Source organism: Pygocentrus nattereri, chromosome 18 (assembly GCF_015220715.1).
Source record: "Pygocentrus nattereri isolate fPygNat1 chromosome 18, fPygNat1.pri, whole genome shotgun sequence".
In the NCBI taxonomy this organism is placed as follows: Eukaryota; Metazoa; Chordata; class Actinopteri; order Characiformes; family Serrasalmidae; genus Pygocentrus; species Pygocentrus nattereri.
The window spans coordinates 29,816,524-29,842,181 of NC_051228.1; the positions used below are offsets into that span (position 1 = coordinate 29,816,524).

General features: G+C 39.0%; 1 protein-coding gene across 30 annotated transcripts in view; it reads right to left on the reverse strand.

The window, feature by feature from the left end:
* Positions 1 to 25,658, reverse strand: part of dlg2 (discs, large homolog 2 (Drosophila)) — a 355,760-nt gene that overhangs the window by 55,434 nt on the left and 274,668 nt on the right. For 24 of the 30 annotated variants that reach the window (XM_017692676.2, XM_037547046.1, XM_017692659.2 and 21 more), the window contains 3 exons: positions 22,903 to 22,962; positions 20,787 to 20,942; positions 2,700 to 2,856 (listed from right to left, as the gene is read on the reverse strand). In XM_017692676.2, the coding sequence (XP_017548165.1) occupies positions 2,700 to 2,856; positions 20,787 to 20,942; positions 22,903 to 22,962 (373 nt within the window). The remainder of the gene's footprint in view (positions 1 to 2,699; positions 2,857 to 20,786; positions 20,943 to 22,902; positions 22,963 to 25,658) is intronic. The other 6 variants (XM_017692671.2, XM_017692665.2, XM_017692664.2 and 3 more) reach the window with 1 other exon arrangement.

A 25,658-nucleotide genomic window follows, 5' to 3' on the forward strand; every position in this document is an offset into this window, starting at 1 on the left:
TTAACATCTACACTGTGTTATCACATGATGTGGTAGGCTACTTCAAATATCTGTCTGTTGTCCACTGCATCCATCAACTTAAAGTCAAATGTGTCTAAAGTTTCTTCTGCAGTTTAAGATGTGCTTATAGCTAAATCTATAAAAAATAACAAAATGTTTTACATTGAGGCAACACAGCACAAACAGCAAACCAGATCATTTCTCAGTGCACATTTCTGTGTTTTATCACAATGAATATCTTATTCATTTTGGATAACAGATAATAACTTGTCTGTCAGATCAGTATAAACATGCGACAGTTTTATGTAGACAACATCTGAACACAACAATTGGCTGTCTGAATGAGGGAATACAGTCTTTCTTGCTGTGACTTTTACTAGCCTAGGTGTTGTTTACGTTGTTTCCTTCAGCATATTTTTACATTTATTAAAGAAAGAGTTGCATTTTGATAGAAGTTGTTACTGAATGTTACTGAATCAGAACTTAAGCACTATGTCATATTCCATCAAACTCTGGAACCCAGTTTACCTGCTATCAGAAACCAAAGTTATGTAATTATGTAACTAATAACTCTACTAGGCAATTACATGAAAGTAATTCTGCAATGTGAATAACAATAATAACTACATTTTTAGAGGTTCAGCAGTGAAGGAAGCAGCTAGTAAGTATGTGGGAGGGCATCCCTGCTGGAAGCAGAGGGCTGTGGGCTGGAACTGTGGGATTAGGTTGGAGAAAGTAACTCTGCAGCTGGTTGCTGGCACACACCATGTGGTAGAGCCACACTGTTATAAAGCACTCATAATGGGATCCTACAGAGCGCTAACTCTGCTCACCATGGGGAAGGCTGGTGAAGTGTGTGTGCATCAGCATGCGTGTGCTCAAGCGTGTGCGAGTAAGCATGCGTGTCGTATCCTACTGTACACTCTGGTTCATGCAGCTTTCCTGTGTGCATGTGTATGTGAATGTCTGCAGTATGTCCTGTGTACTCAGACTCATTTGACAGCATGAACTCAGGAGGCAGACCAGAGTTATTCTTAGACTCCAAATCAGGCCAGCATGCCATTATCTTTCTTTCTAGATTCCTCCCTCTCTTCCACCCAGGCCCTCCCCTTTCTTTTTTCTCCACTTTTCTGTTTTTATTCTTCCCCTTTAATTGATCAAGTTTCAAATGCCTGTGTTTAAGCAGAGCCGACTGCAGTAATTTATACATTGTGTGGGAAACGAACACCATCATTAGTTATTCCTCAATTAAACCCAATATTGATGTTTAATCTTTAAAAACAATATCAAAACAACATTAACTGATTAACTATCAAAATAATAACTAGATTACTCGATAAGCCCTCCCCCTTTCCTTATCTCTCCATGGCTTCTCATTCAGTCTTTCTCTCTGCCTCTTTCATTTGTCTCTTTCCCATTCTTTCTTGCCCTCCCCTCTCTTTTTCTCCCTCTCAGTCCTTCCCTTTGTTTGTCTCCACTTTTCCACTCTCTCCTTCTTCTTCTTCTTCAGTTTATTTCTGCTCATCTCCCTCTTTCCAGTTGTTTTCTGCTACCCACTTCACCTTCTCTTTCTTTCACTCTACAGTGTCTTGTTGAACTCAAACTGTTCTGAGCTGAAGTACTGCAGCCAGTTCTTAGTGATTGGCATTAAACAGACTGAGGGTCTCTCATTAGAACACGCAGACTGAGCAGGACTGATTGTGAGTGGGGTAATGATTGAGCCCATCTGATTTGGAGTGGTCTGGGGACTCTTGATTATGAGTGATACAAGAACTGAAGGTGTCTGATTAGGGGTGGTTTGTGGCATTCCACAATTAGATTTACTCCCTATAGTTACGCATGAGGGCCTGATAATACGGCCCTGATGAGCCCTAATGATGAGTTAAGCCCCAGGAGACCAGACTCTGGAGTTTTACCTCCAGCAGTACACAGTTCTTAGGTTTCAAACTGAGAATTTAGAGACAGTGCTAATTAGCCCTCTGACCAGACTTATTCACCCCAACTAACTAGGGTTTAATTTATGCAACTACTCCAGAATACACGCAGTACTATTTGCGATGCAATCATAATTATTTTTGACCTTCTAAAAAATTCTTCATTTTAACTTTCCTGCTCTTGATGATAATGTGCTCATATTGATACACTAGGTGTAACAGCTCCCTCTGCTGTTGGACAGAGGATCTACACTGCAATGGAAAAAACAGAATACAAATAAACTGATGACTTATTTGGTATATGTAAAGCGTTTGTTTGATTAAATATATTTTTTGGACAAAACCATTCCTGACTGTGTAGGAAAATCAGAGAACACAGGGCTAACCTACAATACCAGGACTGGCAAAATTATCTTGACTTAGTCTAGTACTTTCATTTTTAGAAATGGCACAAACCTTTTCTTTTTCCTTACTGATGTTAAGATTTGGGTTTGAGAAAAGGTAATGCTTAAAATTCTCATTATATGTAGACAGTTACACACACACACACACACACACACACACACACACACACACACATATATATATATATATATATGCATATGAGGAGAGAAACATAATGAATGATGTATAACCAATATTGCAAATGGACAGCAAGTTCACCATCAAGCAGTGATTCAAACCCTCATTCTGGTCACAACAACAGGCTTGGGTTTATAAGTCCTTGTCTCTGTGGCGTGTGTGTTTTTTCGGGAACAGACTTACAGACAGGATTTGGTCTCCTCTCCGCAGCTCTCCACTGAGATCTGCAGGACCCCCGGCCAGGATAAAGGAGACGAAGATTCCCTCGCCGTCCTCGCCACCCACAATGTTGAAGCCCAGGCCGGTGGAGCCTTTATGCAGCACAATCTTCCTCGGCTCCCTGTACATACAGGTCCAATAGTACATTAGCTCAGAGTCCGTGGGGCTCAGCATCTCTCCTATCACACACGCCGCCCTACAACACTGTATACATACACACACGCGCGCAAGAGGCGGGCTCACGCACACAGACACACACTCAGGCCAGTCGGACGGACGGTCGCTGGCTTGCAGTCTAGCATACGCTCCAGCACAATGGCTGATGCCCAATAGGGGACTGCTCTACTTACACAGTATTTGTCCCATTTCTGAGTGGTTTCCTAGAGACGGCGATGGAGCATACACACACATATGCGCACAGGGACGTAAACCCATGCAGAAGCAAGAAAACTACACACACTTCATACAGTGGGTCATGGAAAGCTCTAATAGTCTAATGACCTATAAAGTCACAATCAGGGAGCTCTGCTGACGTTACTGTAAACATGACATTTTGCAATGAAGATTTTATTTATAATTATAAATATTTGGTTTAAACCCCAAAACAGCCTGAGAATCAACAACCAAATCAGAATCTGAACCAAAACAGAATCTGAACCAAACCCAAACTGAGCCTGACCCCAATCAGTCTGAATGACTTTGATCATATCTTAACCACGAGTTATAGAGGAATTCTGGAAAAAGTGGTGGAATTCCCCTTTAACTTTACCGAGGGATTCATGTGAAACTGAATATCTGTTGCAAGCCTAATACCACTGCTGTCGGAACAAAACCTAATTTCTCCACTGTTGTCATGTTTGAAAATGCCTGTTGCATTTAACACTGTGTATAAATTTGAATGGAACAAAAGGAATGACCCAAATTGACTTGGTAAAAACCTGGTTCCATTGAATTACATTTAAAGTATTTTCCTTTCCTTGTACAGCTGTCATTTTGGGGATAAGAGGTTTTGTTCTGACAGCAGCGATAAGGTTCAAATAATACCAAAATAGTTATTTTTCAGTTAAGCACAATTTTGTTGTTTAGTCTTTTAAAACAAAAACAAAACAATGGATTACTAGTCATAAAGACTCAGGCAATTGACAGTGATGCCCCTCATCAGCATTTCCTGAATCAACTGATCTTCCTCATGGGCCCATTTCTCACAATCGCAGACCTTGTACATCTTGCTAAATTCAGTCAACAATACATGTGGGGAAAAATGCCAGATTATTAACTTCATCAAAAAAATTAAAGTAGGAGGGAAGAATGGAGGAAAACTAATGCAGGATGAATGCAGGGTAAAATCTATTAAAAGTGTGAGATGCGCTGTTTTTAGCCAACTAAAAATTTGAACCAGACCCGAGTCAGGTTTAGGCAAATATTTCAAGCTGAAGATTAGCTGAATAGGTAACAATGTCTCAGGTACAAGTGATATCTCTGACTTTCTAATTCCAAGGACCAGTCTTCAGCATGCCTGAGGAGGTCACACAAGGCCTTTCTGATGGACTACAAAGGTAGGGTCCGATTTAAAGAGACAGTCTGGGGGGAAGTCAACCTTTCCTCTTGCCCTAATCATAATCATGTGTTTATAATGTGTTTCTAACAATGTAGACGTATGAAGTGACTAAGAGTAAGAAAGTGATGGTAAAGTCATATACAGATGGACCATCAGACCAAGCCAATTAAACAAAGGTGAACCTCCAGCTGTGACACTTCAGACAGTTTCAAATGGAGCACAGAGACAGCTGCTCTCAGATGTTTACAGATGATAACACAAAGTGACAATGCTCAAGACGTGGCTTTTTTAGTGCAGCAGGCTAATCCACCAGCGCTGCCTTTAGCTCTGCTCTGACTCCTCTCTGACCTACTTATGATAAGGAGACAGGTCATTCTCTAATTTTCTCCTCTTCCCTCCCTCTTTCTCTCTGCTTGTCCACACTTGCACAGACAGGTTGTGGACATTCTTGCAATGTCAACATTTTCTCTGATATTACCAAAACAATGAGTTAGTACATTAATATGTTGAACCATGGGGTTTATCTAGCCAAATACACAGCCCTATACATTAGGTGGGGAAAGGATGTGTTCAGTGTGGTTTTTGCACTCAGTACTTTTGCATATAAATAGGACACATTCAGCCACTTACTAGAATGTATGTCAACACATACACAAAGCCACAAGAAGTCAGAACTCTCTTCCTCTCATTATTCTTCTTCCTCCCCATCATGTCCTCTATCCCTCTCCCTTTGTCTCTTTTTTTCGCTTTTTCTCAATATCTCTCCCTCCCAGCCTCACTCCTCTCCTCTCTCTAACTGGGCCAGTTTAACTGTTAAGCCCACAGTGAGAGTTCTCCCCAGGCCAAGCCATGTCTCAGAAGCATGTAGCTTAGTCTGACACAGTAGAGATAAACAGCCCCTTCATGGAAAACAGAAACTGTGACTAAATACAGCCATTCAACCTCTCAGTACATTCAGTACATTTCAGTCTACTCTAACTTGATGGTTTTAATAACACCTTCAAACGCCAGTGGTTTTATACAGGTCTTAACATTACAGGCATTGCTGATGCATCAAGAAGTGCAGCATCTTGCAGCTAATCCTTCAACCACTAGATGGCGACTACTCCTCATATGACTGGCACTTCACTCTACATTGGAAAATAATAAATAAACCCCTTTAGTACAAGGCCACTGGACCAAAACATGTAGCTGAAATCCTAAAGTAATTATTCACATTTCTGCGCAGATCTGTCTATTTCAAGCAACAAAAAGAACACAAACAGCAAAGTTAATAAAAACAATAAATTGATAGGCATAGAAATTTGTTGCTACTGATCTGTAAATCTATTATCTTGGAACATTCTCACAGCATCTCTTGAGATACTGTACATACAGTGGTCCCAAAAAGTATCTGCTAAAAAGTTCTCAACATCAAACTGATGGTAGACACTTTATGTAGAGAAAGCTTGGAGAAGAATTGTAACCAGACTTCATTAAGATTACTGCAAAGCACAGAGGTGAAAACGGCAAAGTCTGGGGCTGTTTTTCTTACATTGGTGTGTTTATTTATGGGATCATGAACTCATGATCATGTACAAAAGCATTTTGGCAGCAAATGATAACAATTAGCCACCATTTGAAATAATACCTTTGCCAAAAAACAATGATTCTTGAAATGGTCAATGAACTTAATACACCTTTAATATGGTACAAATGTTCACATGCTTTCTGGGGACACTGTACATACAAAAGTACATGGGGGGGGGGGCTTTTTTTGGAAAGGCTAAAGTATCACAAATTACATGGACCCTGAAACAAATACAGCCCACATTAAACTCATCTAGAAGACTAGAGCTCACCATTTTCTCCACTAACTGCAAAATTATGTGAGAAACCATGAAAACATGGATCCAAAACTAAAAACTCAAGTTGCTCAGTTTTAGAACTCACTATGAACTGCAAAAATTCTGGAGTGACTAGATATTTGTTGACTTGTCCTGAAGATTGTGGAGTAGCGCGAGCAAGTTCAGGACTGTACAAGTCTTGCTAACTCAAAATCACTGGCATTAATCTCCCTCTCCTTGTCTCTTTGGCTCTCTCGCTGAGGTACAATATCCCCCTCTGGCTGGCTGCCTCACCTTTCCACAGCACAACACTGATACAGCCAGACACCTCTCCCCTCTACAGCAGCCACAGGAATCTCAATAAGCTATTACCTGCCTCCTAGTTTCTGTACTGTCTCTCTCTCTGCATGTATTTCCTCACATTTATCATCGTGAAACCTAATTTAAAATGGGAAAACAAACAAAAGAGATTGCACTCACTTTAAATTCTGAAAGCCTCTGTTCCCTAAAGTCCGCTGAAAAGCAGCATAGATTTCACTGCACTCACGCTGTTACAGATGCGGACCCACACGCTTCTTGCCCACCGGCTATTTACTTACCATCCCCCTCCATGCAATCCACCAGGAAAACACCAAAAATTAACTTCTTTCATAGAATTCTACAGCTTCAAAACCACAGGAATATCAGGTGCTGGAATGACTGATACTTTTCCTGAACAGGACTGGCTAGAGGGCCTTGACAGAGGAGCCAATGGTTTCCTGCACTAGTATTGACTTTAGCTATCAACAGAGGAGCCAAGGGGCGCACATTATTTTTCCAGTGCTAGGATTATATAGTAGCTTTCAACAGAGGAGCCAATGGCACAAATTATTTTTCCTGTGCTAGCGTTGCCCAGCAGTTAACAAAAGAAAAGCCAATGAACAAGTGACATTACATATGATCGGCTATCAGTTCATAATAGTGGAACCTAAAAGTGCATGTCTTTTTTCTGTGTTTGGAAGTTGCACTAGGATTGGCAAATGAGTTATGAGATGTGCACTGTAGAAGTGTTTTTTGTTGTATTTCAGTACAGAACTACACAGACTGTTTAATGTAAACTGCATGCTCAAAATCACTACAGCTGTCAGATTGAGTCCAAAGGGAAACATATAGCTGCTTATCAAGTTAAATGCTAGAAGTGAGAAGTTGCACCTATTCTGTAGTGAATTTTTCAGAGTGAAATATAGGCCAGTCTCTGAACCAAGACACGATCTTGACATTTTTCAGATATTTTGTTTTAGACCATTTGTAGCAAGTTAACAAAATATCCTCATGCATTTGTCAACCAATACACCAGGTTTATTTTCATTGCACATGTCACACTAAAAGATCTGTGACTAGATGTTTTGCATGTCAGTTAAATGGCCCTTTGCTACAGCAGTTCTCAAAACCTACTCAGTTAGACTTACAAGCCTGTATTTCATGGCAGTCTTATTGAATTGATTTCATCTCAAATTTCACATTTTAGGAGAAATACTGATTTATGTCCTCACCTCCAGCCTGTTCATTGCTGTTTCTACCAATTCTGTACTTCAGGCACTATACTGTGCTAGGGTAGGCTAGCAATTCTCAGTTGGAGAAGCCAATAACAGCAGCTCAGAAAACTCACAGTAAAGAACTGTCTGTAAGAATCATAGTCAAACTGACATTGAGGACTATTATAAAGCAATTCTGCATGATACATACATTTTGGTGTACATGACCTTTTCTATATTTTCCATTTTAATAATTTTTCATGTTAGATATGACAATTTATTGCTGATCTGTATGGATTTTGGATTCAGTATGCCATTTTTGAGGCTCCCAAGGAGAACAACCAAACATGACCATGCAACTAGGATCCTACCAATTCAAAATGGTACCTGTTGTGTGGGTAGATAACTATAAATAACACTGTAAAAAAGAACGCCGCAGGAAAATTACTTTGATATCTATTTATTTTCCACATATACGCACTCACTAGAGTTTGCTAGTCACTTTAGTCATCCAAACCCCCCCTAATGGTAGGTTTAAGTGGCTGCAGAAAACTGGATGGCTGATATGATCACCAAAGAGCTTCAGTTCTGACGCACGAAAAGCTGGACAGAGTGTGAGCGTGAGTGTATTTGAGTGTGTGTGGGGGCTGGAGAGAGTGTGTAAGTGGGCTGAAGCTTCACTGCTCCATTGAAAGACTATTTAAGAGTGAAGGCCACAGCACACAGACAGACTACAACCCACAAACACGGTCAGCGAATGACATAAGCAGTGCATGAATACTTAAAGCTTGCTTTCTTCAGTGCCATGTCATACACAGTAGTTTTAAGCACAGAATCTATCCGAAATGCTGATCCAGAAGGAAATCAATATGGTTTTCAGCTGATCTCACTTATCAGAGACTGGTTCATTAGAATAAAATAGAACCTGCAAATAGATCTTTTACATAGGAATATCTCAAAACATAAAAAACTCCTCCTTAAAGCACAGTGCATTCATTTTTCTTTCTAGTAAACTGTTTGACTAACCCCTGGAGCGCTCACATCCAAATCGGCAGTGGACTAGACTTGCAGAAGAACTGTTTGTTTATACTAATTTATCACCCAGTGCGAAGCATTTTAGAATGCCAACACACTGAATTTTTATAGTTTATAGGTAGACCTTCCTCTTAGCAACACTCAAAAGCCGTTTTATATTGATAGATATAAATACTAGGGAATGAAATGCAATGTCGCCTCTACCAGAAAGTGCAAAACAGTGCAAAATAAAAAAGTGCCGACGATGCATGTACAGTATAATTAAAATAATGAATAGTTTGTGGCTGAAGCACTTTAAAGCATACAGTAATAAATATCTTAATAGTGATTAAACACAGCACACAAACATGAACAATATTAAAATGGCAGTTAAATGTGTTGCACAGTATTCTACCCCCAAAATATAATCAAAAGAATTGACTATTTTTTTAATTTTCTTGTTTTCATTCATCAGTATTCTCTTACTGCAATACCTACCATTTACTAAGCAAACAGATCACACAGCCATTGTATTAGTTTTATATGTATTAGGCTAAGAAATATAACCAAGGTAGCTTCAGCATAACTGACTAGGTGTGTAATCAGACACCGATCAGGCATACAATTTGACCTTGTTTCTAAGCTCATTGTCCATTTTATCAGCTCCACTTACTATACAGGTGCACTTTGTATGAACCCTCTCAGAGCAGGTACTATTTGGGTGGTGAATCATTCTCAGCACTGACGTGGTGGTGGTGTGTTAATGTGTGTTGTGCTGGTACGAGTGGATCAGACACAGCAATGCTGCTGGAGTTTTTAAAAACTGTGCTCCACTCACTGTCCACTCTATTAGACGCACTTGCATTGTCAGTCCACCCTGTAGATGCAAAGCCAGAGACAATAGCTCATCTCTTGTTGTACAGTATGAACTAATCATGCTCTAGTCTTTCATTAGTGGTCACAGGACACTGCCCAGAGGATGCTTTTGACTGGATATTTTTGGTTAATGGATGATTCTCAGTCCAGCAGTGACAATGACTTGTTTAAAAACTCCAGCAGCACTGCTGCGTCTGATCCACTCAGACCAGCACAATCCACATAATGGTATGTCTGTTTGGTGTATCGCTCTCTCTCTCTCTCTCTCTAATATATATATAAAAAATAAAGGGAACATTTAAACAACACTATATAACTCCAAGTAAATCAAACTTCTGTGAAATCAAACTGTCCACTTAGGAAGCAACACTGACTGACAATCAATTTCACATGCTGTTGTGCAAATGGAATAGACAACAGGTGGAAATTATTGGCAATTGGCAATTAGCAAGACACTCAATAAAGGAGTGGTTCTGCAGGTGGGGACCACAGACCACTTCTCAGTACCTTTCTGCTTTCTGGCTGATATTTTGGTCACTTTTGAATGTTGGTGGTACTTTCACCTACCTCCGCATTTTGTGCAAGGAGGAACAGGAGGAGCACTGCGAGAGCCCTGCAAAATGACCTCCAGCAGGCCACAAATGTACATGTGTCTGCACAAATGGTTAGAAACTGACTCCATGAGGATGGTATGAGGGCCCGACGTCCACAGATGGGGGTTGTGCTCACAGCCCAACACCGTGCCGGACGCTTGGCATTTGCCAGAGAACACCAGGATTGGCAAATTCGCCACTGGTGCCCTGTGCTCTTCACAGATGAAAGGAGGTTCACACTGAGCACATGTGACAGACGTGACAGAGTCTGGAGACGCTGTGGAGAGCGATCTGCTGCCTGCAACATCCTTCAGCATGACCGGTTTGGCAGTGGGTCAGTAATGATGTGGGGTGGCATTTCTTCAGAGGGCCGCACAGCCCTCCATGTACTCGCCAGAGGTAGCCTGACTGCCATTAGGTACCGAGATGAGATCCTCAGACACACACACACACACACCCCCACACACCATCAGAAGACAGTGTTCCTAAACTAACTGAAGTGAACACTAAAAGATTCACATGCTGCTCTTGGCGCAGTAAAGATGTGAAATCATCAACTCATTTTCATGAGAGTTCTTTATCATTTTCATGAGAGTTCTTTATTTATGTATTCATGCTGAGAAAAGCCATCTCTATCAAAGCTTTGACCCATATCAATATGCTCCTACCACAAAACCATATCAACACTTGTAAAGAACATCAATAGCTCTCAGAGGTACAATGTCAGCAAACTATTCGGAGCAGACAACGCACACAGTGCAGTGTCTGTGATTGACACAGAAAGGCACACTGTATTGATATGCTCACCATGGGCCCTGCTTAAGCGATTTCGCTTCCTAGGAGGTCTAGCCCATCTCCAAAACCCTTTACCCAGTGTAGGTCAATACAGCCACTACCTGGACATGGCCTCTCTGGGGTATCTGACCCACAGAAATACTCCCATAGATCCACTCTGTAAATCTGATCGACCTCTGTAAAGGGCAACTGGACAAGTAACAACAGAAAACTGCCCTTGGGCCATAAAACAATGCCAGAAGTCCCTTTCTTTTCTCTTAAAAGTCACAGTTATCATTTCCAATAACTGAACGACAATAATGGAAGCTTGGTGTAATTTAATAGTATTTCATTCTCAGTAGTAGCTCACTGAGTGGAGAAATTGTGTTTTGAACTTTGTTCCAGCAAGATGTTTAAAAAATATATGGACAGGGCTATGCTTACCACTCCTCACTTCTTGAAACCATTTGCTGTAGTTTTGAAAGTTAAATGTTTTTCCATTCTTGCCTGATATAGGATTTCAGCTTCAGATTTCAGAGTCTTCTTTGTGGTCTTTTTCATTTCATAGTTCAGCAAATGTTATCAGTGGGTGACAGATCTGGACTGCAGGCCGGTTTAGCACCAAGACTCTTTTACTACAGAGTCATCTGTTGTAATATGTGCAGAACATTGTTTGACATTGTCTTGCTGAAATAAGCAAGGCTTTCACTGAAAATGACATCGTCTGGATTGCAGCATATGCTGCTGCAAAACCTGTACATTTGTTCAGCATTAATTTACAGATGTGTAAGTCATCTACACTATATGCACTAATGCACCCCCATACCATCATGGACGCTGGATCTTGAACTGAGCACTGATAACAAGATGGACATTCCATTTCCTTTTTAGCCCGGATTCACAGTGTCCATGATTTCTAAAATGAATTTAAATTTTTGATTCATCTGTCCACACTTTTCCACTTCACCTCAATCCAATTAAATGTGCTCGGGCCCAGAGAAGGTGGCAGCATTTCTGAATCCTGTTCATATATGTTTTCTTCTTTGCATGGGAGTTTTAACTTGCATTTGTTGAAACAGCAATGAACTGTGTTCTCAAACAGTGTTTTTTGGAAGTGTTCCTGAGCCCATGCTGTGTTTTCCAGTACATAATCATGTCTGTTTTGAATGAAGTGCTGCCTGAGAGCCTAAAGATCACAACCAACTAATATTGTTTTTCAGCCCTGTCCTTTGCATACAGAGACTTCTCCAGATTCTCTGAATCTTTTAATGATATTATGTATCATGATGAAATCCCCAACTTTGCTATTTGCCAATGCAACGAGTTTGGTGAATCCCTCCCTATCTTTCCTTCTGAATGAGTCTTTTATACCCAGTCTTGTTATTTACCTGTTGTCAATTAACCTAACTAGTTGAGAGGTTTTTAGCACTACATAACTTTACCCGGTCTTTTGTTGCTCCTGTCTCAACTGTTTTGAAATGTGTTGCTGGCATTGTACTCAAAACAGGTATATATTTTTCAAAAAACCCTAAAGTTTGATGTTGTTGTGATGTACTATTTTCAATTAAATACATGGTTTAAATAGTTTTTAAAATTTCGTTTATATATATATATATATATATATATATATATATATATATATATATATGTGTGTGTGTGTGTGTGTGTGTGTGTTTGTATATGTTTATGAGTGTGTATGTATGTATGTATGTATGTATGTATGTGTGTGTGTGTGTGTGTATATATATATATATATATATATATATATATATATATATATATATACATATATATATATACATATATATATATACATATACTCACCAGCCACTTTACAATAATAAAAGCTAGTAAATGCTAGTAAAAGGTTGGACCCTCTTTTGCCTTCAGAACTGCCTTAATTCTTCATGGCACACTTTCAACGAGTTGTTGGAAACGTTCCTCAGAGATTTTATTTATTCATTTGAGTTCCTGTTGCCTTTCTATCATCTCAAACCAGTCTGCCCATTCTCATCTGTCCTCTCACATCAACAAGGCATTTTCGTCCACACAACTGCCGCTCACTGGATATTTTCTCTTTTTTGGACCGTTCTCTGTAAACCCTAGAGATGGTTGTGTGTGAAAATCCCAGTAGATCAGCAGTTTCTGAAATACTCAGATCAGCCCGTCTGGCACCAACAACCACGCCACGTTCAAAGTCGCTTAAAACACCTTTCTTCCCCATTCTGATGCTCGGTCTGCACTTCAGCAAGTTGTCTTGATCACCTCCACATGCCTAAATGCATTGAGTTGCGGCCATGTGACTGGCTGATTAGCTATTTGTGTTAACAAGCAACAGTAACCACCTGGTATTTTATGATGACAGCTTTGTCAAGCTAACAAAGTTCATGAGCTATCACACTATCAAATGGAAAATTGTAATTAAATATGTAATTACATTTTTTTTTTAATTATTGAAAAACAAAAGGGACTAACTCTTAACCTCTACAAGTTAGATAACTTTTCTTTCCATGTTTATTAGGACAGATGCAACTATACTTTACAACATGGTGGTAAAGCATATCACTCTAGAATTACAGATTCTTAAATGTAATATGCTGCCTATCACAATATTAAGTAGCATCATATGCTGCTACAAAATTACTACTGTTACTACGGTCACTTTCTTGTGGTCAGTGATAAACTGTTATTGACCATGTGCACTGCTAGAGACAATCTTAATATTTAGTTTTGTGCACTGTTTTGTGTCATGCTTAACAAGTTATAGGTGTATGCAAAGTTTGAGCGTCCTCAGTCAAATGATTTTGTGCAAATTTTGTGCAAATTTATCACATCCTCTACAGAGAGCACAATTCTGTAAACTTTAATGCACACTTTATTTGTTGAATTTAACATATTGGAAAAAAGAAAACTCAGAAAATCAATAAAACGTAATTTGACCGTAAATTGAACTTTTGCAAACAACTATACATGTTACACTTTAGCCCTGAAGATACACCATTTAGTTTCACTATTTGCCTGTATATGGTCAAGAATAAAATAAACAATTGAAGAACTCTATGCATTATTCTGTGCAAAATCTATAAGACAAAGCATTTTGGCCCTCCGAAGAAGGCAGTTTGGTAATTCAGTGCTGCTGTTAGACAGCTAGGGGTTTAATTGGGATTATACTGTATCTCTGATCCAGCTGCAAGGATAATAGTTCTCACATTACACACGCTCTGTTTATCTCACTCTCACACACTCAACACCTTCCTTGAGGAGAGGGCGAGACAATCCTGTATGAACAGTGTGTGCTTTACTTGCAATGCTTTAATGCGGCTTTAACCTTTTGAGATTTGAGAATGAAGACCATCATATTGGCTGAGAGAGAGAGAGAGAGAGAGAAAAAGAGAGAGAGAGAGAGAGACAGAGAGAGAGAGAGAGAGAGAGAGAGAGAGAAAGAGAGAGAGAGAGAGAGAGAGAGAGAGAGAGAAAGAGAGAGAGAGAGAAATAGAAAGAGAGAGAGAGAGAGAGAGAGAAAGAGAGAGAGAGAGAAAGAGAAAGAGAGAGAAAGAGAAAGAGAAAGAGAAAGAGAAAGAGAGAGAGAGAGAGAGAGAGAGAGAGAGAGAGAGAGAGAGAGAGAGAGAGAGAGATTGATTATTTGCCGGTTCAGTGGAGCAGATGCTTCACAATAGCACAGATCCCACACTGTAATTGGATTTAGAAGAGAAGGAGACACAGTGCACAGCCAGCAGAGGAGAACTAGGGAATACCACTGCAGCTAATACACAAGCACCACATACTCTTTACCTAGACTTCTGTTCTGTTAGTCACAAGCATCATTAAGCATCTTAAAACTCAAAGACTGCAATTGATCTATCCATTCTCCACCCATAAATGAGTTCTTTCATAGCAACTTATGATAGGTTGGGCTAGGTTTGCAGAATGTTAGCAAAAAACGCATTAAAACTTGATTAGATATTGTCAAAACTTGAAAAGATTTTCTCAATTTAGACATGGCCAATTCCCACCAACTAGCTAGGTGATTCTACAACTCTACAAAGCTGGGTAGGTGAACAAGCATGCTTCCTCCAAAACACCTGAAGCCAGTCACACTTTTCTGAATTGTCACTAAAGCATCATCATTTGACAGCTTAACATGATTGGAGGAGAATGCTAACTGCCAATTCTGTTACATTCTGTTACACCCGCCCTGGCCAGCACTTTGAGGACGGGGAGGGACATCCTACTCACCCAGAGAGAGCGAGGCCAATTATGCTCTCCTATACTCAAAACCACAAATGGCTGCGGCACCATCAAAGACTGAACTCATGACTGTAGGGTCAAAGGTTTGATAGCTGTTCCACTGGTATAACTGCACTGCACTGAGTGAGAATTTTTGTTAAAGTTACAAGAAGCAGCATTCAGGAGAAAAATTAAACACGCTAAAACATGGTGTCAGCAGAAGGCATCAGGTCAGATTGTACTTTTCTGGACCACATCATGTGTCTGGCCAGATGTTCAGGCCTCAAATGCAAAATCAACATTATACTGAAGCTACGATGACAATAGTAGAAAATTCACTTACATTCTCAGATGACACAACCTTCACCAGGTTTCGCCTTCTTTTTGAATACTTTTTCAACATGTTCAATATGATCAGATCCATCAACTGGCAGAAGGGATCTGAAGCACAACTATCATTATAAAATGTTCCACATGTTGTATGCAATTACAAATTTCTACCGGAGAGGTCTCTAAATCCCTAAATCTAACATGGTGTAGCTTTAATTTCATATCTTATGCATGTGAAAGGTCATACTGTTAGAAATGGTCCAGTATAGATTCTTCTGTTATACAAATGAGCTAACATTAGCATGGTGTGAAATTCTGTCAGTCATTTCTGCATTATTTCGATTAGCTACAACAACACAGCTGATACTAAAAACTCACAAATGGTCCGATTAGGAATAGCATCGCTGAAAATTGAGTTGTGTGCTAGAATTTCCCATTTAGCTGAATGGGTTTCCTCTAATGTTCTACACAGCTTGACCATAAAGCAACAAGTGTTCTGAAAAACTGGATTTGTATTTTGTAAAAAATATTTTGCATTTTTACTAAAAAACTATTACATTATTGTGAATTTAAAGTCAGTGCTTCACATTTAACCAGCCATATGCTATTCTGCTTTAAAAATGATAATAAAAGATATGTAATAAAAACTGTATCTGTACAAAAAAACACATTTGATCCACATAAGGGGTCCCGCTGTGGTGTTTAGCCTAGACGAGTGCATCAAGCCTGTCACTAAGTGTGTGTTGAACTGGGCCACTTTGTCCTTTTTCCAGTAGTCACACATTGCATATCAATTAGCAGTGATAAGATCCAGCCCAGGGGAATGGTGATTTATGGTTTGGCTCTCTTAAACACTGTCCTCATAAATGAAACAAAATTAACATGCCTCTCTCGTTCCACTGCTCACAACAAACCATTAATCACAGCAAAAAGCCACATCAAGAAGGGGAACACTAAGGCATCTGGAGCAGGCAGAATGGCTTAAACTTTCCCAGAGCCAAGGTGGCATCAACCCAATGTCTTTTACAATCACAGAAGTCACCAATACAAAAACGCCTATCCAGAGTAGCTCTTTCACTGATGCTGTTTGTTTTTTTTTTTGTTTTTTTGGGGGGTCTTTACTTACAATGTAAGTCAATATAAACAGATACTGTCTGTGTTATTCTGGAGCATTTCTATTGATATAATCATTATGGAATTTTCACGCAATGTAAACAGCTGCTGTTGCTTAAATAATGTAAAAAAATAAAAATAGAAAAAAACAAACATGCATATATTTTTAGATAGGGACAATATATTTTCCAAGCTTTGGTTTTGCTAAATATCATCTCAGGCCAGGTATCACTAGTGATTTTGGTCTCCAGCTGTGAAAGAAGGCTTTTTGAAAACATTTAGAAAAATGTAGAGAAACTGCCTCAGCTGTCTTTTTTAACAGTAGTGTTAAAAGGAACTGGGGTCCTGATGGCTACAATATAAAATAACCACTTTAATTAACCACTGTCCAAAATGACAGTAAACCTAGCAAATATGTTTTTACATGTAATGTTAATGATGGTAAAATGAGGTTAGTTTTCGTTGATTACCACTTTGCATTACAGCACCCTATGTCTACCTCTCAGCCATGTGTTATAGGATGCAAACAGTTTTTAACAGCCCTGTATAACACACAAAGACTTATATAGTAGTAACTTTATAGGAGATGGAAAAAAATCTTGTTATGAAAGTTAAATAAAAATATTTATTTCAATTTTGGACCTTTTCTGTTGGCCTATTTATCATGGCATTTTAACACAATGCAAAGGGTAATTGCAGTTTTCAAGAAATGCAAAAAATATAAGAAAAAAACCCCCAGCAAAAACAGAGATGAGGTCTGCATGACCAGAGCTGGGACCACTGACTACAGTAGAGAAAAGGGGGCTGTTGCGTGAATGATGCTAAACGTGCTCTAAGGCCCAGGGTTGCATTTTTGTGACATTCAAAAAAAAGCCTTAAATTGGTGTATGTACATTTTCTATTTTGCTTGTTACACTTCTTTCATCACTAAATATGTTAGAAGTAAAAAAAGTTAAAGCTCCTAAATTTTCTCTAGAACACAGAGCAAGGATGTCAACAGGGGGTAGATGTGTTGTTTGACTGTGGCATGCTGTCAAATTCAGAATATAATTTTGTAAATCACAAGTCTACAAAACAGTTTAGAATATGAACTGTTAGGAGATGTAGCCTTAATGACATTGAGTCAGACAGAAGCACAAAGAGAGTGCTTTAACCAATTCTTGCAATATTTTAACAATGCAGGTTAAACCATCTCAACAGGGTTATGTAAAGCTGTTACGTGTGGAAGAAGCTTTAATTCAGAGGTTAGGTTACGGTTACATTAGCTGAAGCACACTCTCTCCATTTCTGTCTCTTGGTTCAGCTGAGAGTTCTCATAAAACTGCTGTCTCTGAATAAATTACAGTGCTCTAGAACAACAAACACCCACATTCATGTCATCACAAATTTGCCAATTTGAAAAACATACCCCCTCAAACAACGACCACCCTCTATTAAAAACGTCAGTGCTACCATATTCAGATTAATATTATTATGAAGTGGAATGTGCCAAGCTTTTAACTAATGTAGTAGGTGTTGTGGCTCTTCAGTGGTCTGATAAAAATCAGTCCCATTCCCTCTGAAGCCAATTAGCAAATACTTTATAATTCATTAAGTCATGCAATGATCATTGAAATTCTAAACAAATCAGTAAACAAAGTCCTCCCACATGAAGGCATGGCGCTAGGTGCAGCAGCTAGCTACAGCAAAGATGCTCCACAGCCATCTGCACCCCCAAAAATACACTCTCACACTCAGCTACACCTTTAGCACGCAAACGTGCAAACACACACACACACACACACACACACACACACGCACACACACGCACACACACGCACACACACACACGCGCGCACACACGCACACACACGCACACACACGCACACACCATTTATGAAATAAAACGTCTTATATTAAACTCCATTAATCTCCGGACTATAAACTTTATATCAGTGTTCATTTAATCAGCAAAACGAGGGAAGAGACACTGCTGTTTCATAGCCAATTAAAGTCAAACTGTTCAGACAAATAAAATGAAAACAGCTACATGGGCAATAAAGGAGATGAAATCGATTCGCTGCGGTTTACGGAGCTCAGACAGCGCTTAAACGCTGCAGGCGCACCCCACTCAACATCCTGTGAACATCCAGCCAGTGACCTTCAGAGACTTGTCAATAAACAATACAATCAACGAATAAATCCAGAGACACACTGAGGGGCTGGAGGGGTTAAAGAGGGTCAGAAAGGAAATCGGGCTCAGGCACTCTGGTGCCCTGATTCATTGTAAAAGGGCAGGAGGTGGACAAAGAAAAGTAAAACCAACAGCAAAGATCAACCCATACTACCTTTTATATAAATGTATCAGAAGTAAAGGAACTGGTCACAACTTGTGAACAATGTCTTGTGGGCCTTACTGAAGGGCCAGCTATGCAACGAGCGTTGAATAAGAATTGTATTCTCAAAGTCATATGTAGAAGTTCGGGCTCTTGGTAAATATTTTTAAAAATTTTAATTTATTTTTCATTTATTTATTTTTTGTTTTTCTAAGACAAAATAAGTACACACCCTCTACAGGGAATGCAAACACTGTAAGGCATTATTACTGGTTATTCACTGAATTTACCATATTGGAGAAAAAATTAAACCTAAAATGTGACCTGTGCAAAGTTATGGAACATATCATATTTTTTTGTTTGTCATGTAAACTCAGCAAATAAACAGAGCTTGTTCACTGGTATTTTGCATGAACAAATGCCATATTTAAGTCTGGTCTTTGTAGAAGATTGTTATTTTCACTATGATTTTAAAAAACACATAATTTGAAAGCAGTTTGAACTTTTGCATATTGTAAATTGCATATCTTAAAGTTTATTCTTATTTTGTCATTTTTGACCATTTTTAACAGGCATTAAATCTATTCTATTCTAATCTACTCTACACTATACTCTAAGGTCTATCTTTTGGATTTCCCAATAAGAAAACACGTCCAGATTGAATCAAAACATGAGGACTGTAATCATGTTACATTTTTCCAATTTTCAGAAATGTATGATATGTGCAAATTGTGACACGTTTTTATGCCTCCCAGATGATTTTGCTATCACAGCCTAACTATCCCCCAGCCTTTAACACCACTATGCCTCTTCCCTGAAGCTTGTCTTCCTTGTATGAAATATGCTGACATCATTTTGGACATGATCCATGTTGTAACATGACATGTTTTTGTTTGTTTGTTTCTGTGACTGTCACATCTGAAATTCGAGCACTCAGCTATTCGCCCTCTTATGGATAAACTATTAGATACCTCAGGTCACAAAGTCAGAAATGATAACTGCTGATGACTGTTTTCATCCATCTGTTTCCATTTCTTGTCTGCCTCCTGCATCTTTCATTTCCAATTTTCTCCATGACTGCATGATATGGATTAATTCCTACTCAGTGCAAATTCTTATGCTAACAGCCTGAGGCAGTCAAAGGCTTAGGGAAAGCACAATTTGTGAAGTTTTTAAACAGTGAGCATTTGAAATGTCTGTCTGACGGCTCTTTACTGTGTCTTTCCTTAGGTAGAGCTTTTTTCTTTGCATTCTCAAAGAAACTTTGAGAGAAAGGCTTCTGTAGTGTGAGTACTTGAACTTTGAGAATGCAAAGAAAAAAGCTTAGCTTAAAGACATGAAAGAATTAACCCTTAGAAGGTGCAGTTTTTAGCAACAAAAACTTATGATGTGATTTGTTATTATTATTTCTTACTTATAGCTAACTGAAACAAGCAAAGAAATTTTGTTGGTAGTACAGCTTCTAAACCATCAAATCAAGGCCATATGTGCATTTGAAAGCAGACGAGATATTCCAAAGGACTTAAATTGAAAAAAAGTGGAAAAAGAGGTAAAACAATTCAGACTCAAAACTGTTGATACAGACTGTAAATTGAATGTAAGTGTAATTAATGGCATACATCTCTGTAATAACAACATAATTATGATAACAATGGTGTAATAAAATATGTAAAGCGGTACTTCCATTTGCATAGTACAGCAAAAAGAATGAATGAACCCTCAACTTCTAAGGGCTAAAGGTTTAAGTTTGGCACAGGTCTCAAAACATTGGAACAGTTCATAAAGGTAGGCTAGGGGGTACATGTGGTTTTGGCGGGGGGTGGGGGGTTTGAAGGAATAACAGATGAGCAGATTGTGGACGTGGCATGCAGGTGAGCCTCATTTGCATGCAGAGCATTGAGTGGTCAGTACCTGGTGATGTCGGAGTCAGGGAGCAGGCCTATGTGGTAGTGGGGGAAAGGGATGGAGTGCATTGGGCTTTTATCGAACTCCACAGGGGAGTAGTGACGGGGAGAGGGAACGCGATCACACAGTTTATTCACAGTGCTGTAAACGGGCTCTGGAGGCCTGGGGAGGAAGAGAGAGAGCAGAAAGCAGAACACCAGTGCGTTAGTGTGCAGGCGTGACAGACAGAAAGAGAGACAGAGAGAGACAGACAGAAAGAGAGACAGAGAGAGACAGAGAGAGAGAGAGAGAGAGAGAGAGAGAGAGTGAGAGAGAGAGAGAGGGAAATCAACTTTATGCAGCAATGTTAGAGGATCAACAAGGGACCTTAGTGCAGTTAGTTAAGCTTTAGTCAGCTCAGGTTCTTTAATATGCATTCAGCCTTCAAGGCTTCAGACACCTGTACAGCAGAAATACGCACCTGTAAAAATAATCCTCTAAAACAATCCACAGGGAATATTTAGGAGCCATTTACTTTTGCATGCTCTTCCAGAAAATGTTCTTCATTTCCAGAAAAAGTTCTTCAAACAGTAAAGCAATGATTCATCTTTACCTGCTGTATCATGTTGACATATCAACTGTAAATGAAATTCAACATTAGGGCTGCACAACATGGACCTAAAATTGTTGGAAAAGTTGTTGGATATTGCAGTGATGATGATACTACAATGAAAATAAAAATACACACATAACAACACCTAGGACTGCAAATACATATGCTGTTTAAGGTATTTTACAAGTTAATGTTTACTGTTTGCGGTGAGGTTATTATGGAAACTCAATGTGAATACAGTAAATATATGATTAATTGTGCAGCACTATTTAGTATACTTGTTTTCAACATGTTCGCTTTTGCATTCTGTTTCTGTGTCCACTCCCATAGCAATAACACTTGTGTACTGACCTTGTTATGAGCGCTAGAGACGGTGAACATGATCTTTTGGTAAACACCAGTCTTTTGTTGGTAATAATGGGCGTCCCGGAGGCTCAACATTCACACTACTGGAATCATATTACTATGAAACAGGGCTATGGGCAGTCTGAACCAGATGCATAAGTGGCTCTTCAGGGTCTTTCTGCACCAGTAGTGCTTTATCTGTCAATCAGCGATCCCCTATGCCTCTCTTTTAAATCGACACATCCTCTTGCTTCCATTAATGCTGTACTGCCCTTCTTTTTTCCCTTAGAATTATGTTGCAACTTGATCCTTTCCTCACACTCTGAACAGTGAAATTAGTTCTAAACACATCCACAGAGCACCGTATTCACATATAGAAAAACAAGTGTTTTGTGTGAAAACAGCCCAGCTGATGGCTGATGGTGAGAGTCGTGCACGCTGGAATTGTGTGATAGAGACGGTGAACAGACAGTAGAGATGTGTAACAGATTGTGCTTATACTTCTGGAGGCACCGGGAAGCAAAACGACAGGCCATGTCTACTAAGCACCTCGTACTAACAGTGTAGATCTGTAAGTAATGTAATATTATGGATAGTACACTGTACTCCTATACAATTAAACATAAAACCTTCTAAGCAGTCTAATACAAATGATAAGGACTACTGGGAACGACATTGTGACTTTACCTTAAATAAAAATACCAAGATAAAAAAAGATAAATACAACACTCATTTAATGTTTTAACTAAACATACAACATGGTGTAAAAGTCAGAGATTAGAGTATCGTCCCACATCCATCAACTCCAAGAAAGGCAAATGGTATTTAAATAAGCATCATGGCAATTTGACCCAGAAACAATAATGGTTCCTTACAGTAGAACATAACAGAAAGGTTAAAAAATGAAGGGTGGTCTCTGACTTTTGCACAACATTGCATATTATTTACATTAAAACTATATGACTATTAACTCAATATTTTCCCAGCCTGTCAGGATGCTGACTGCACACAATGACAAACTGAATGACTGCTTTGAGACTCATTTGCATATTTTTGCATGTTGCTGCATTATCAGCATTGCAGAAAAAAAAACAGTATTGAGATAACAATTAACAAACAATATTGTGCAACTCTACATGAAACCCACAGACACGTGGCGTTTCATCCCAAACGTCTGACTCTCACCTCAACTGGAAGTGCTGGGAATCAAACCTGTGGCCCTCCCCGTCATCTAAGGAGGGATTTCTGATCAGAGAGAGACAGCAGGTCAGCATATACATAGAGCCAAAAATGAATGCTATTTTTATTGAGGTGTGTTTGAAAGTGCCCAAATGTGCTTAGTTCTGAGTGGATGCTGCATGCAGACGCTGAGACAATTACAAACAGCTGGACACCCACAGACACCATCGAACAGATACTTCAGAGGGGACAGCTGGGCTTTGGACATCGACCCACAGAACTAACAGACAGACACCCAACACTTTCACCAAGTCCTGAGTCATGGCAGCAGTGCTGCAAAGACTTTATTACCAAGTGTAAATCTGAAGCAAAGTGCTTTCAAACAGGTTAAAATCAATACCAAAGTCTATTTCTACCAGATAATCTACTTTTCTCTGTCCTTAATGTGATTTCTCAATGTTGCTGCTGTACTGATTTATGTACACATAAAGAACATGAACTAAGCTGGAAATCAGTAGATTTGTATTTTGTTTGTTACAAATCTATGAATAGAAAAATACTGCACACTTCACTCACCTATTCTAAAAGCACATCAATAATAAACACATCTGAGCGATCTGAATTCCATCCTCGCTCAGAAACTATTATAATCCATTTAACGATATAGATAGCATGGAGCTTCTTTTACACCGTGATGAAAAACAGACAGTGATCTGGTTTACTCTGTCTAATGTAGACATGCTTGTTTTCCATCTACTCTGGGGGTAGATTATTGAGTTAAAGGGGATAAAGACAAGGGGTCTCATTCACCAACCATTCTTAAGAAGAAAATTCTTCTTAAAACCCACTTATGCAGTTTTCACAAAGATTCTGACATTCATCCATGTTTTCTTATTTGGGATGTGTTCTTAGGTAAGAACAGAATGTATGCACACTCGAGAGCTCAAAGGTGCAAACAATTCTGCGGTTGAAGAACACATTATGAATCTGATGTAGACTCATTTAGGACCTTTCTTAAGAACACATTTATATTAAAAAAAAATAAAAAATTATGAAGATATTGGTGAATGAGGCCTGTTATCTCTGAATGTATCATCAGCGAGACTAGATTTGATAGGCTTAACATTAAAAGTAAAGTTTATAAAAGCTTCCCTCAGAGGCATCAGGTTTGCTGCACAATGTCTAAAATCAAATTCAAAGCTTTTCAATACCTTTATAAGACCAAAGGGCAAATAATACCAATTCTACTGTACAATGCCCGCAGACTCAACTATGGCATGAACGACTGTCATGTTTTATCAAACGTTCAGGTATGCTTTGAGTTGCAAACGTAATATATATAATGACTCGTCAACCTGGCCTTCAGGCATCATCTTAGAAATTAATACATCTAATATTTACAAAAAGTATTTTCCGTCTTTTATGACCTTTTTAATGATCTGTAGGAACCATGTAAATTCTAGGTCCTATATGGTTAATAATACTTCATAATGAGACCGATCTGTGATAAATTCGTCAAGTTCCAGTTTCATTCTTGACTTCTACAACTCTAAGACCACTTTTCACAGTTGGTTAAGAATCATTCAGCAGGAGATAAGAAGATTTGTTGCAGTCAGACAGAGAAAGAGAGTAAGGAGGAGTGAAGGAGGACTGAAAAAGAGAGAGGGAAGAGAAAGAGGGAGAAAGAGAGAAAAAGGGAAATGTAGAGCTGCACTGAAAGCACTTCTGTTGCTCATGTAGATGATGTCACACAGCAGTGGCTGTGAAAACTGGCCCAGTTTTTTTTTTTTTTTTGCTCTCTCTTCTTTCTCCTCTGTCTGCTTCATCCCAACTTGTGCTTTATGGCTCTGCTCGTGACTCCTCAACTGCAGACAGAGCCTAAGGACGTATTGTCAACCTCTCTGACATACAATCTCTCTTTTCATCCTGTTCTCAGTCCTCCCTCTTCCTTTTCTTTGCATTAACTCCTGAAATCCTAAATTCTGTATGTGAGTCCACATAGTTTTATAGTAGTTATTCTTCGGTTTATGTGAACATTACATAGAGCTCTAACTATATTTTGAGGGAAATTTAACTAATTTAACTAATGGCATGAAATCCTTTTAACTTTGTGAAAACTGCTCTGACAGATAATAACTAGATAGCTAAAGTCTATCCGCCCCATCTTGCCATTCATGATCATTTAATTACAGTGGTGCAGCATGTTTGCATGGTTTTCTGAAGTGGCATGTTCAAGTTCATAACATCACAACCTTTAAGTAGCCTAGATTACTGTGTTTTGTTCCTGCTGTAATGTCACATCTGAAGTAATTCCAAGGCAGTCTACTGCACAAGTAGCTAGTTTGAATAGACAGATAAAACTGTCATGGTAGCTAAATCAGACATGTTTTGACTGGGCTGTTTTCTTGAACACATTTTAATAGCATTATATATATACATACACACACACACACACACACACACACACACACACACACACACACATACACACTATATATATATAATTTTATAGCCAACTAGTGTAAATTATATGCCCTAATGTTGGTACATACCAGCTCATCTAACATTTACTAGGTTAACAGGGAGTTTGCTGCAGTGACAGCCCTTTGCTAGCCTTTGCTGCAGTGACATCCTCTATTCTTCTAAAAAGGCTTTAGACTAGATGTTGTCCTGCCATTATTGCAAGGATTTAACTGTATGCTGGACACAAATCACTCTTTAACAGATCCCAAAGGTACTGAAGGCAGCTCCATTTCTCCACA